Source organism: Phalangium opilio, unplaced genomic scaffold (assembly GCF_054372755.1).
Source record: "Phalangium opilio isolate 3A_F unplaced genomic scaffold, DU_Popi_V2 ptg000013l_1, whole genome shotgun sequence".
NCBI classification, from domain to species: Eukaryota; Metazoa; Arthropoda; class Arachnida; order Opiliones; family Phalangiidae; genus Phalangium; species Phalangium opilio.
The window spans coordinates 10,427,423-10,440,095 of NW_028324148.1; the positions used below are offsets into that span (position 1 = coordinate 10,427,423).

Sequence of the window (12,673 nt, forward strand, 5' to 3'; positions counted from 1 at the left end):
GACTTCATAGCGCCAGCATTGCCTTGTTTCAACGTTCTTATGGTATCCTGAATACGTTCTTGATAATACGTAGTATTTATAAATATCCAAGGGTAGCCAGATAATTTATCCAATTATGCATTGCCTCATACTATGTAAAATGTAACTTCATGGTTCTTATGATATTCTAAATACCTGTAATGGATTTGAGCAAAACTTATATTGAAAATAATAAAAGAATACGAACAGGTGTCGTAGTTCAAGGCGAACATTTTCAGGCACGGATTTACGAAACGGAATCATAGCTAATTCGGAATAATACGGTTCCTTTGAAATGTACAAATATTCCTTGCTCTCCTCACACAAGTCTAGCAAGTTTATATAAAATTGCACTGCGAATTTGAAATGAGTGTACGACACAAACGATGTTTTCAGATCTTTTAGCAAAAGCTCCAAGGAGTCCAGGAAATCTGCCGTTTTGTGTATGCTATGGAAATCCTTTGTTCTTTCCAAAATTGAAGCTTTGTCACGTAAAAACTAATCGGAAATGTATAAATATTATCCATACCATCTACCATTAAGTTTCTATGTCTGATTGGGATTTCTTGAGGACTAGTCGGTCCCCCTGCAGCCTAAACTACGTTTCGCCCCAACCTGGCAATAAATTATGCAAGACCCGATCCCCGTGGAAGCGTTCAATGCAAATTCATTCTAAAAATGTTCTCGATTGCTGGCGAGGTTTTCATTCAGTAATTTACTATCCCATTATCGTTTCTACAAGATTATGCTCGCTCAGGAAACCATGCTAAATACTTGTTCGGCTTTTGCCAAGTTTTTTTTCTTTCGAAACTATAAAATAAGTAGCGTAAGCGATAGCAAAGTACCATGCGATCCGTGTTTAACTTAAAATTCCACCTCATGTGTACTTCAGTCGCTCATAGCGCCATTGTATTTTTGGGGCATGGTTTCTCATAGGCTGACGTTCAATGAAAGACCTAATCTTGGAAATTTAAAGAGGATTATTCGCTTATGTTCCTATAGATTACCAATTCATGGAGATAGTGTCTCTTAGAATCTAACACCATGTTGGTGTGAAACGGAGTAAAGGCTGCATGTGGTCAAACTAGTCCCATTCAAACTTAGATATTTAATAGGTTTGATTCGCTTATGGCTCTCCAAAAGATATTATACGAACCATTATGTTCCCTTTTACAATGTCGTACCCAAAAGCGTATAATTGTAATTTGGGTGCTTTGAGCATATCTGAAAATTGCTCCATGTAAGAAATTTTCGTAGGTACAGTGATTTTAGATAAGAGCACTCCGGAAAACGATAAAGTTATGTTTATAGCTCCTAGCATCCAGAATGCCCAAAATATACGAAGCGTTTTCACTCGAAATGCTCCACTAGGATCTGTTAAATGTAATTTACAGTAGGACAAAAATTTGAAGTTCTTTCATTTTTAATCTAAACTAACAATGCCTTTAACACTAATTAAACTTACTTCCTTGACTTATTGGAATTACTAGCATATATTTCAAATATTTTATGTAATTCGTTGTAAAAGATGAAGATCGGTTAACTAGACTAAGCATTACAACAAGTACTAGTGGAGTAATTGCTACGGACAGCATAATGCAAATCCAAATCTGTAAAACCAAAGGATAGTTTGCAAATTAAAATCTAATTGAGAACAGATTTGCTTGAAATGTGTTCCAATAAGATATTCAGAATGGTATGTTATCGATTGGGCGTGTTATCAAAACAGCATTGTCCAAAACGGCTTTTTCATAAACGCGTTTGCCATTATAGCCATTTCTCGTTTTAGCGCATTTTGATTACAGCGTTTATATCTTGAGCGTACGAAAGTACGCCTTTTCCAAAATATTGTTGTTTATCTTCATTGACTTCCCAAAATAATATGCCCTTTCCAAAAAATTATATTTTATATTTACTTCCGATATAACATTACTCCTTTTTGCATAATATTGTTCTTTGTTCTATATACTTAATATAATAGAGATTTCCCTCCCTATCAATCACAGTTTGGGCGGAAACAGCAACCGCTGTTTTGGGAAATAGCGCTGTATTGAGAAACGCGGAAACAGCAACCGCGATTTTGCTTGTACGCGGTTTTGCAAACCGCTGTTTTGTTTATTCCAAAACGCTCTTTTGAAAACCGCTCAACTACCCGTGAACCATTTAGAATATTTCGTTAGGGGTTTGGGCTACGACTGCTATTTACTAATGCCTGTTTTATTTTATCAGTATTAATTTCTCATTTCAATAGCATATTCAAATTTTCCCCCTTCGAAGTGATTCGTTCTTTACGCTAGGTGTGGTTATGTAACCAGAGCTAGCTTTGCAATTGTGTTGTGTGGGTTTAAGTGCTCGTAACCCCTATGGTATTTGATTACAGCAGTTTCCCGACTTTGGATAGACCTTAGTGAGTTTGAAATCATGAATTTTGTACTAGCAGACACGAAAGATGATATAAAGAGGGGGAGTTGACGCTAGCAATTTTGGACAAGGCAATTTGGGAGTTCTCGCTATCCATTTTTATTTATTTGTTATATTTTCTCTCTAATATTCGTTTGAACCGTATTTCAACCAATAAGAGGGAAGAAAAAGATAAATGCCAGCACCGGAATCTTAGAGGAAAACTAAAATACTCCAGACAAGCCTTCTAAAGTACTTCCCGCCCGCTTTACAAACACGAAACTAACACGACCTTCCCACCCCTAACCACACCTAGCTAATACGGAAATTATATTTACGTGACTTGTTTACATTCAAATCGAATGACTGGAACATTTTGAAGCATGGAGTTTCCGATGAAATTGGAGATCCAGAGAAAATGAAGGCGTCTTCACTCGTAACTGGATTTGAGAACTCCACAGAATGAAGATAGGATACCTTAGGTGGATGAATTGCCAATGCCGCATCGGATCGCTTCAAGAATGAACCCAAATTTATAGTGAGGCCCTTAGAGTGATAATTCTTTTTCCCTCTCGTGTAGGAAAGTTTGTTCTATGATGTCTAAGTGTAAATAAAAAATTAAAGCATAGCGGGGCTCCAGTGGATCCCCTACAAGTTGACTTTCCTTACGAACTCCAGTTTTGGCATTTGTGGGCAGGATTTATACGTGCATGTATAAATCCCGCCCACTAGCCTTTGCCAAGCCAAACCCTTCCCTCCCGGAGTTCAGGAGGAAAGTCACCTTGTAGGGGACCCGCTGGAGCCGCGCTATGCTTTAAGAAATGTAGATCGAAACGTTTGGGCTGCTTGTTTTAGAGTCGTTTAGAAACGTCAATGACAAATTAACCGTTAGTGCGATTAAACATTTACACGATGATGCCCTAGTTTTAATGTATATTGAAAAGAGCCCAACCCTCAGAGAAAATCCGTTGGCGAATGGCGGATGTTTGCCCAAAGCATGTTTTCGCTTCTGGCATCATGCTTAAAATTAAATAAATAAATAAATAAAGCTAACACTGTTTGAACAACATGATGCCCTAAAAAATTGTTAAGAAAGACAACAGGATATGAAGCTACAATGCATTGAACCGGAGTTATCAAAATCTGGATCAAATGACTGTTCGAAATATCATCACTAAGATTGTCGAATTACTTTTAACACTTTCATAGACAATGATGTTTTATCTGCTTACATTACCCAAATTAGAGATGTGAGTCGGTAATTTACCGTCCGTAAATTACCGGTAATTTACCAAATACTGCGAATATTACCGATTTATATCTTACCGTAAGTTTAAAATGGTAATTTACCGGTAAATTATCGCGGTAATAAGCCTGTGAAAGTATAAAATACCATAAATTACGGTAATTTTTGCTATTCCAAAATTTTAATCGGTAATTTACCGGTAATTTTTTGGTAATTTACCTGGTAAATTACCATTTTTAAAAATTACGGTAATTTTACATCTCTAACCCAAATGCTACCCAAATTGTAATCTTAAAGGTATCTCCAATATCAACGAAAATAGTTTAATAAATTTTGATCCATTTCTCATAAAGAATTTTCTTCAGGTATATCATTTTCAACTCTGCAGTTCAGTTGTGAACTCTTATTTAGCTTCTCTTCTTACAATTAAAACTAGACAATTGATAAAATATTAGTAAATGTACATACATTCTGTACAAAACCAAGCAGAAGATTTTCTACGGTGCTCTCTGAATGATATACTGAATCCAATCTAAAATACAAACGTAATAGTTCAATTACAACGAAAAACCTAATGCTTTTTCTGTGGGAAATTTTGCGAAAAAACACTCCCAAGCGGTGGAAATTGAAACCAATGAACCACCCCTCGGTTGGGAAGAAATGTAGAAAAGTACGTAGAGTAATTCATCATAGCCCACTAAATCCCGCGCTCACGGACGCGATCTACTCGCACTAAAGCTTTTCAATCGGTCAAAACGGGTTTTACAAGAGGAAGTATGTTTATTGTTGATCATCTTCAGCTGTACTTATCCAAATGTCCTGAACGTGTAGTTTTACTATATCTATGGTTTCAACATATTATTTATGCTAAGGTTTGAACATTTAGAACTTTGAAGTTTTTGTTAAAGAAATCTAATGTAATATCAAAATGCAACTATCAGTTGTGGCAACTAATTTCAAAAATAAAGAAATTGCATACGCCAAGTACCTTTTTAAACAAATCTAAATGGTCTCTTTGACAGATTTCTAAGCACACAAATGACACCAGAACACCAAATAAATTAAAACATTAACCTGCCGAAATATGCATGTTTTGTGGACCTTCGGGTTTCTACTTTTGTTGAAAGGTAGTTATTTCACGAAAGCCACATATTAGTCAGGAAAAATTGGTGTAAGTACTGAATATCCAGTTTATACATGTTAATGGCATTCCTTCACTAAGCTTCTTTACCACGAGCAGCTTTCGTCCGTGAGCGCATTCGCAAGATCGAGTCAGCTATGCCATAACATACAGCTTCTTGTTTAATACTCGCTATAGATGAAATGTTTTAGTTTAAACCAATATGTTAAAAAACAAACGATAAGGAATAGGTTAGAGGTGAAATTGCCAGGATGGGTGGGCTCTCAGCGGAAGCGGTAGATGGCGCTAAGAAAAAGGGTTCAAAGGGAAAGCTACCAGAGAAGCTACGACCTGCGTTTTCATACGGATCATAAGACTACACAAAAGGAAAGGCTTTCATGGCGGCAATGTCTCGTACAATTTAATACCAGGTTGGGGAGAAACGAATTATAGGCTACTGGGGAATAGACCAGTCCTCTAAAGAATACTTTCCGGCATATAATCTTAATGGTAGCTCATAAATTAATGGTTATGGCATTGTCACTAGCAAAAAGTAGGTCTACCGTGATTGTGTTTTTCTTTTCTTCTGTAATTACTAAATTAATTATTAACTTAATCTGTAAGACATTAGAAATAAATTATATTGATTACCCCAATCCTCTTTTCAATTGTAAAGCAAATAAGTCGGCGATTTGTTTCATCATGCCTGAAATTTCTTGCGCTTCTTCATCCAGTTCCAATACACTAGGTATCTAAAAATAAATGGGTCAAAGAAATGTCTATTTTAGGAAAACACAATAATTAATGTACATTTACGAATCTAATAAAAACTTAAAGCTAGTTCTTTCTAACCAAGGCGTTCATTAAAGGAAAAGTTTACGTAACATAACATTATACCAGGGATAGATTTAATTTTAGAAGTAGGAATGGAGAACAGAGAAATGTATCTTAGACCCCCTTCCACGGGACGGAGGGGTATGAAAGGAGAGGCGGGTCATAGCGACTGAGTTAAAAAGGAATTACGTATTTTTCGCCGTCCCCGTCAGCACCGTCATCCAAACCTAGTTTAAGTGAGCCAATAAGATAATTTAAACTTTTCATTACGTGTTGGGGAGAGGGGCTCTATACTGGGCTATGAGTCGGACTGTCGCAAATACTAACCGTTCTCCATTCCTACTTCTAAAATTAAATCTATCCCTGATTAAACCTTAAAAGAACGGCCTTTTTCTAAATACAAGAGGGAAAATTGAAAAAAAATTTTTCTCTTATTACGACATAATTAGCATTTAATTAGTCTTAAAACCGCGGACTACTGCGTCGCCATGTTTAGGGGCGTCTACAAGCCAGAATCCCTTACCACTACGGTATTGGTTGAAGAAATCCCGTGCGATTTCTGGCTAGCAAACTCCTCTAAATCTACTTAGAACTTTTAAAAGGAAAAAAGGCTAATTATTTTGTAATAACACATGATTTATTTTGTTAATATTTTCTCTTTTTTTATTATGCCTGAACGTTTCCTTCAAAATCAAATGACATGCGCCCACTTTACACGCACACGTAATTCAAAGTTTAGCTTCATCAAATTTGAAATAAAACAAGTTGGAAAACCAAAATAAACCTCTCCAAGTCGAGACGAGCGCTATAAACCCAATTAAGAGGTTTTTCTCAAATAATTAAATAAGTATAATTGATATTAATTATTTTACTCGTCAGTAACTTACCTTAATTCTGGTTAAGTCGTTTAAAGAAACGTTATTCCTAAAATTATTCTAAACATAGCTATTGTGAACTTCTAGCGAATACCTTTTTCGATGTAGAAATCTATATAAACCCACATTATGTCTATTTTCGTACTACTTTCTTTCTCTAAAAAACCCATTTAAATTTTGTTCATAAGCCTTAATATTGATAACACAATAACGTTGGTCCGTCGCCTCCTATCTATTATGTAACGACCCATGTAACGCGATTTCCGTTTATTGTATGGAAGAATCATTACTTACCTGAAACACTGCTATACGTATGCTGTTATTGCTCATCTTTGTAGATATACCACAAACTGTTTTTGAGTTTACACGGTATTACGAAGAAGCAGAGAGTTGTACCTATTAAGACACAGTTTTTCATTACATTACATTACATTATGAATGATCACACTCCTAATGACGTATGACAAGCTTTTCTTATTCTAATCGACGCTTAGGAATAATCACACTAATCCTGTAGCTTGTTTACAAGGTGGGTCCCTTTACAATTATTAGAAGAGTGGTGGGTAACTCCATTGCCACAGTTATCCAACATCGCCCTATGCAATCTATTGCCTTTAGCCTCTGCAAGTTTTGATGGAATGGAGAAACCAAGACCACTGAGAACAACTCCTTTAACAAGTTTTGTTGCCAAATCTACGCAGAGGATCAATCTACTCAACGTGCTACATTTACTTAGAGCCTTTCATATTTCATGACCAAACTACCTCTAACCAGAAAACGTACTACATTTACATAAGGTCCAATTTATACATTAACTTTCTTGCAATCAATAAAAGGAAGAATTCATTCGTGTTTCTAAGAACCGATGACTTTTAAGATTCCAAAGAACGAGTTCGTTTTTTATTGTTTCGTTCTTTCGGAAACTGGTAAGTGGTAATCTTGTTTCCGGAAGTTTCCGGCGAACTAAATAAAAGTCGCCTACGTACGTTGCACTTGGAGCAATTATAAATACTACCCCTGCAAAACAAACAGAAAACCCAAATATGGGACTAAGTTGAGTTATACGACGTTGGCGGCATTCAGCGCCGGATTGGCAAGAACCAACTGGACAAATATTTTTTTTTCAAATGAAGTAAGTATATTAGAGACTCGTGTTTTAAGAAGAGACTAAAATTTAGACTGAAGAGTAAGAACATATGGAGGAATAATTCAAAACAGAATTAAAATCATAAAACATGTGTTCGACAAGCCAAAACGCAACTAATGGGCTTGATTTTGCCTTTATTGAAACTTCTTCACCGAGGGTTTTTATTGGTTTTAATAGTTTTTTAAACCGGTTTATTGTTGGAAAAAGCCAGACTTTGCCAACCCTGATACGGTCACGTGTAACTGTAAATAACCTGTGTTTCCGGTAAGTGCGCCTGAAAAAACTGGTTGGTGAACAGTCGAGTTAATAAATGATCAAGAAATTCCACGCAAACTTCGTGAAAACGCTCAAGTTGGCCATTTTTCATGATATATTTAATGTATTTGACTTTAAGCTACTTTAATACTAAATAACCTGAATGGGCTATTTTCAGTTTATCACTGTTAGAACAAAAATAAGCGGACGAATTTTCGCAAAAAGGACGCAAGGAACCGAAGACTGGTCCAGAGGCAAACGATGTGTCCCCATATTCTTAGTAACGTGAAAAGATCCTTGACTTTGCGCATTGGCTGGTACAATTAACAATAACATTGGCGAGGCTCATTAAATATTTATGTTGCATAACATAATAGAGTTTTCGTAAGTATGAAAAAAATAATCTAGAACGAATTCTCACATAATTGACTAACGCGTTCAAGAAATACCTAAGGTATTCGATCGTTAAGTTTTGATGTGAAACATATTTATTGAAATAGAATATAAAAGGGAAAGCTGTTTTTGTACGCGTGTCTTATGCAGGGGCGACATTCTACAGAAAATGACGCAGATATGACCTCATCCTGTTGCCATCATTAGGCAATGGAATCGTTTTCGTAAGCTTATGTCTTTCCTGTTGGCCGTTAAAGCTTATTTCCTGAGATCCACAGGGAAATTATGCAAAATATGAGGTTGTCTAATTATGGTTCTATTTTTTTCTGGTTTCTATCATAAAGTTGTATTCTAGGGGTAGAGGGATTTTCAATCTTCAAAATGAGTTCTCAAAGTATTCATTTGAACCTCTGAAACTTAGGTTGTGACGATCCAAGTTACGGCTGTTCCAAGCTGACCCTGTAGTTCATAAATTGAAAAACAACAATTTTCTGATTAAATTTTTTATCGAACATAAAACATATGATCAAGAAGTTATATCAGTATCTCAGAGAGAAGGTATAAGATGCCTTTGTATTCGCGCGCCATAGTCCCAGTCCCCCTTTCAAAATACAAGGGGGGACGTAAAAGGAGGCACCGGGCTATTTCGCCTCTCCTCAGTCGGAAAATATGACTGTAATTTTCGTCACTCGCGTCGTCGCGCTGACGTGAGTTTTCAAGAACCAATGAGATGCTGGTTGTAATTTAGAGACGGGGATTGACTCCGGACCTACGTTTGGACTAGAGATAAAGCTGGAAATCTGGCGAATTTATACCTTCTCTCTGAGATACTAGATATAACTTCTTGATGTGATATATGCGTGTCATATGCTAAAGCGACATTATTTAAAAAGGACACACTTATGACGTCACCCTCTTGCCATAATTAGAGCTAATTCTCACCTGGAAACCTTAATTTTCTGTTTTCGAAACATTTCCCATTTTCAAGTATCCCTTCTAAGTATGTTTACCTCACACTTTCTTCCGTGTGTACCTGCACGATACTGTGTGTACGTTGCATTAAATAAATAATTATTGCCGGAGAACCAACATCGCAACTAGCCTTTTTCTATATAAAACATGTATTCAGTAACGAACCACTCTCACTATACACGCGACAAAAATAGTATACTAGCCTGGTTTCAACTACAATTAATTTCAGTGAAAACAACGGTAACATTTTTACTCCGTGTGGTTATGTAAAAACCAACGGAGTAAAGCGCTGATACCCAGTTATTTTGTTAGTGATATAGTTATTTAGTATAATGCACGAGATTACATGGACATTACAGCCGAAAAGGGGACTGGTTAAAGTGACTCCTTTAATAGTTCAAAAATCGTGGCACGAGGACTGTTTTGAAGATCAGAATAAAGCTTGGATTCTAAAAGGGGTTGTGAAACGTATCTTATAAGAGTTTGTAGAAGTGTAGAATCATTTTTAAACTTGTCCTAGAAATGAATAATTTCGCATTTTTTATAGTCCCGTATGAGTATATATATTGTCCCTCACTTAGACCAGAGCTTTTGCGATTTTAAGGACCTTGGACCAGTCTTACACCAGAACCAGTTTTCGTATACATATACATGTATAGAAAGCCTTCCCTCAGTGAGGGGTGATTCGATACAGTGGGGTTACTTTCAAGATTACAAGGAAATCGGGTATGGATAACTTTGAGAATAATCTCAGTTTTATTTTAAAATTCAGTTCTACAAAGCAGTGCTATTTTAATTATATTTATACTAACAAACACTGTTACAATTACGTTAGCATTTCACGTACGTAAAATTCGAACATCAAGTGTTTACAATTAGTTACTCCTATTTTAGATTCAAAAAGTTTTAACTACATAATGTTAACCATATTTGTAAAATGATATAAATTGGTGATTCAACATGCATGGGTATCTGCTTCTTTTCATTACATATTTTTATTTAACTCAACTACATTCTTATCAATGTTAATCCGTGATGTGGTTTTTATTCACGATAATTTCATTTCAAATGACATCACTCCGTTGTTTTCGTGTGTTTGACTTAAAAAAGAAGTGAAAATTTCGAAATGCATTCGACCAGAATTGCAAAAACTGACAGTGCAATTCCATAAAGGTACACGATGAAAATTGGCGATAGGAATCTCAGGCTCAATCCTTTCGCGTCTTGTAATTGTTCTTTTTCCGTATGAAGAACTTTTCGGTAATCAAAGAATGCCTTTCTCATCCTGGGTTCAGTTTGTCGTGTTTCCACTATTTGTCCAATGCTATCAAAAAAAAAAAAAAGTTATTTAAAATAATGGTCAGACGCGATATTCTATTGTCAAGCTGACGGTCTACTACAACTATATTTATTTCCAAGTAATAAATCAATGACCCATTAGATAAAACAAAGGGTGAGCGAGCCTTGATTTTTGGCTTTCGAGGTGAGTCCTAGCCTTAAAAAATTTCAGATTCGAGTATCGAGCAGAGTCATGAATGAAATTTCGAGTACTCGAGCCTTTTGCACTTGTCAAAATTATTTACTCGATTAACTAACGAGCCTTTCCTACTAAAAAAAGTACATGGGAAGAGCAAACTATTACATCGTCCAAAAATACACGTTGCTTAGCGAGCTGGCCAACAAAACAAGGTATAACAAAGTAGCCAAGCTAGAACTACTTTCTAGTTTGTCTCTTCATAAAGCTACTAAACTGTCGTGTGTAATAACGTCATTTGAAAAATGCAATTTGACTTCGAGTCTTATTCGAGCTTTTCTTTTTTTAATTTAGGATTCGAGTACTCGCGCAAGCCTAATTGAAACAAAACTTCATGAGCTTACACATAGTTTAGATTTTCAATAACATTTGCCGGCAGTTTTTTGTTGAATATCATGTGCACATGGGCCATTTCATAAACACTTTCTCCCACGTGTAATAGTCTTTTTTGTTTAGCCACTTCAAAAGATATTGCCTTAATCAAGGTGTCAAGGATCAGGTTCTGGCAAAATAAGAAAGCCGTTCCTTTATAAAATTTCTGGAAAAATACGTCTTCTGGATGCATAGAATAATGCCCGTTTAAAGCCATTCTCTCTCGAAACTTGGTGTAAGTTGAATCTGATGCCTGAAAAAAAAATGTACCAAACAAATATGCAATACATATTTCTCGTAGTTTGTTTTTTTTCTCTAAATGGGCACACCTCTATCGTCTGCTTGAAACTTAAACTCGTGATATAAGGTTCCATTTTTGGTTTTCTCAGCAAATCTTCTATGGAGTTAACAGGATCAAAACCCGAAATGACCATTTCTAACTTCATGGAACTATAATAGCACCATATCAGGACAAACGACGCCAGAGTCCACGATCCAAGCAAAATTCTCGTTGGCAATCTCCGTCCCAAAACGGATAAATCAGCTAAAGTCACGATATTAAAGTCAGTCATTTGAAACACTGTTACATTGACTCTAAAGCTTAATATTTAAGTATCTTTCTAAATGCGGTATCAATTATTTTACCAATCCATTAAGTTTCATGTTCATTAGCTATATCTTTTGCGATAATGCAAAATTTTGACAACAACTTCTAGCAAGGCGGGGTTTTGAACTAGAGCAACTGACATCTGTTAGCTTACTTACACATTGAAAGCTTATGCAAATATTAAGCAGCTTCTTGACTAACTTTTGGAAAACCTTTAGAAGTACTTAACTGTTTAAAATAAGATGGAGCAAGAATATCCAAACCGTCCGAAAAAGGTTTGAGAAGTTAATCTCGCGCTTTCTCAACCCGGATCTTCGAGTAATGCAAAGATACGTGACTGATACCACCACAATGGCCATTATGGTACAAAGAAAAATGACTGAATCCAGTATTAGAAGTTTCATTGGTTCACTTGTTGAAGAATGTTCATCAGTTTCACTAGGTACTGTACTGAGTATGATTTGACCAGATTGATACATAGGAAGGGAAACATGAAAAAGCTGTGGAATATTTGATTTAAAGACACGGAAAACCATTTCTGTGTCCAAAATCTGAAAAAAAAATTTTATCCGGGCTAACTTATACAAAGAGGTTTTATTGATGATTTATAAATTTACTATAAATAAATGAAAAATGTGTATAAATTGCGCCCTTTTTTCTACGCAAACATGACGTGCGAGTTTAACAACGTGGAATACATGGATTTCCACTACTTGGAATATCTAACAGCCCATTTTTCTGGGCCTTTCTGCTGACGTCAAATCGAAACCATAGTGGCACACAGAGCCAATTTTGAATTCTCGCAATTATAAGTTATTATAATTTACTTGCCTTAAGCAGTATCTATATATTTAAAGCGCAAAATATAAAAGAACAAGGCCGATAGGTGGCGAGCGCGAG

At 35.9% G+C, this 12,673-nt stretch overlaps 2 protein-coding genes and 1 long non-coding RNA gene across 3 annotated transcripts; 1 reads left to right on the plus strand and 2 right to left on the minus strand.

The window, feature by feature from the left end:
• Window positions 1-1,144: 1,144 nt before the first annotated feature.
• Window positions 1,145-6,823, minus strand: LOC149708986 (uncharacterized). The gene is made up of 6 exons (XM_089863894.1): window positions 6,788-6,823; window positions 5,436-5,536; window positions 4,133-4,196; window positions 2,770-3,009; window positions 1,484-1,628; window positions 1,145-1,392 (listed from the first exon to the last, which is right to left on the minus strand). The coding sequence occupies exons 1-6, from the start codon at window positions 6,821-6,823 to the stop codon at window positions 1,145-1,147; spliced, it is 834 nt and encodes a 277-aa protein (XP_089720020.1).
• Window positions 6,824-10,001: 3,178 nt separating this feature from the next.
• On the minus strand, window positions 10,002-12,309 carry LOC149708987 (uncharacterized). The gene is made up of 4 exons (XM_089863196.1): window positions 12,003-12,309; window positions 11,496-11,710; window positions 11,139-11,419; window positions 10,002-10,584 (listed from the first exon to the last, which is right to left on the minus strand). The coding sequence occupies exons 1-4, from the start codon at window positions 12,307-12,309 to the stop codon at window positions 10,362-10,364; spliced, it is 1,026 nt and encodes a 341-aa protein (XP_089719322.1). The 3' UTR covers window positions 10,002-10,361.
• On the plus strand, window positions 10,256-11,737 carry LOC149708988 (uncharacterized). Its single transcript, XR_016380121.1, has 3 exons — window positions 10,256-10,433; window positions 10,512-11,401; window positions 11,556-11,737. It is a non-coding gene; the product is annotated as an uncharacterized LOC149708988 (long non-coding RNA).
• Window positions 12,310-12,673: the final 364 nt, after the last annotated feature.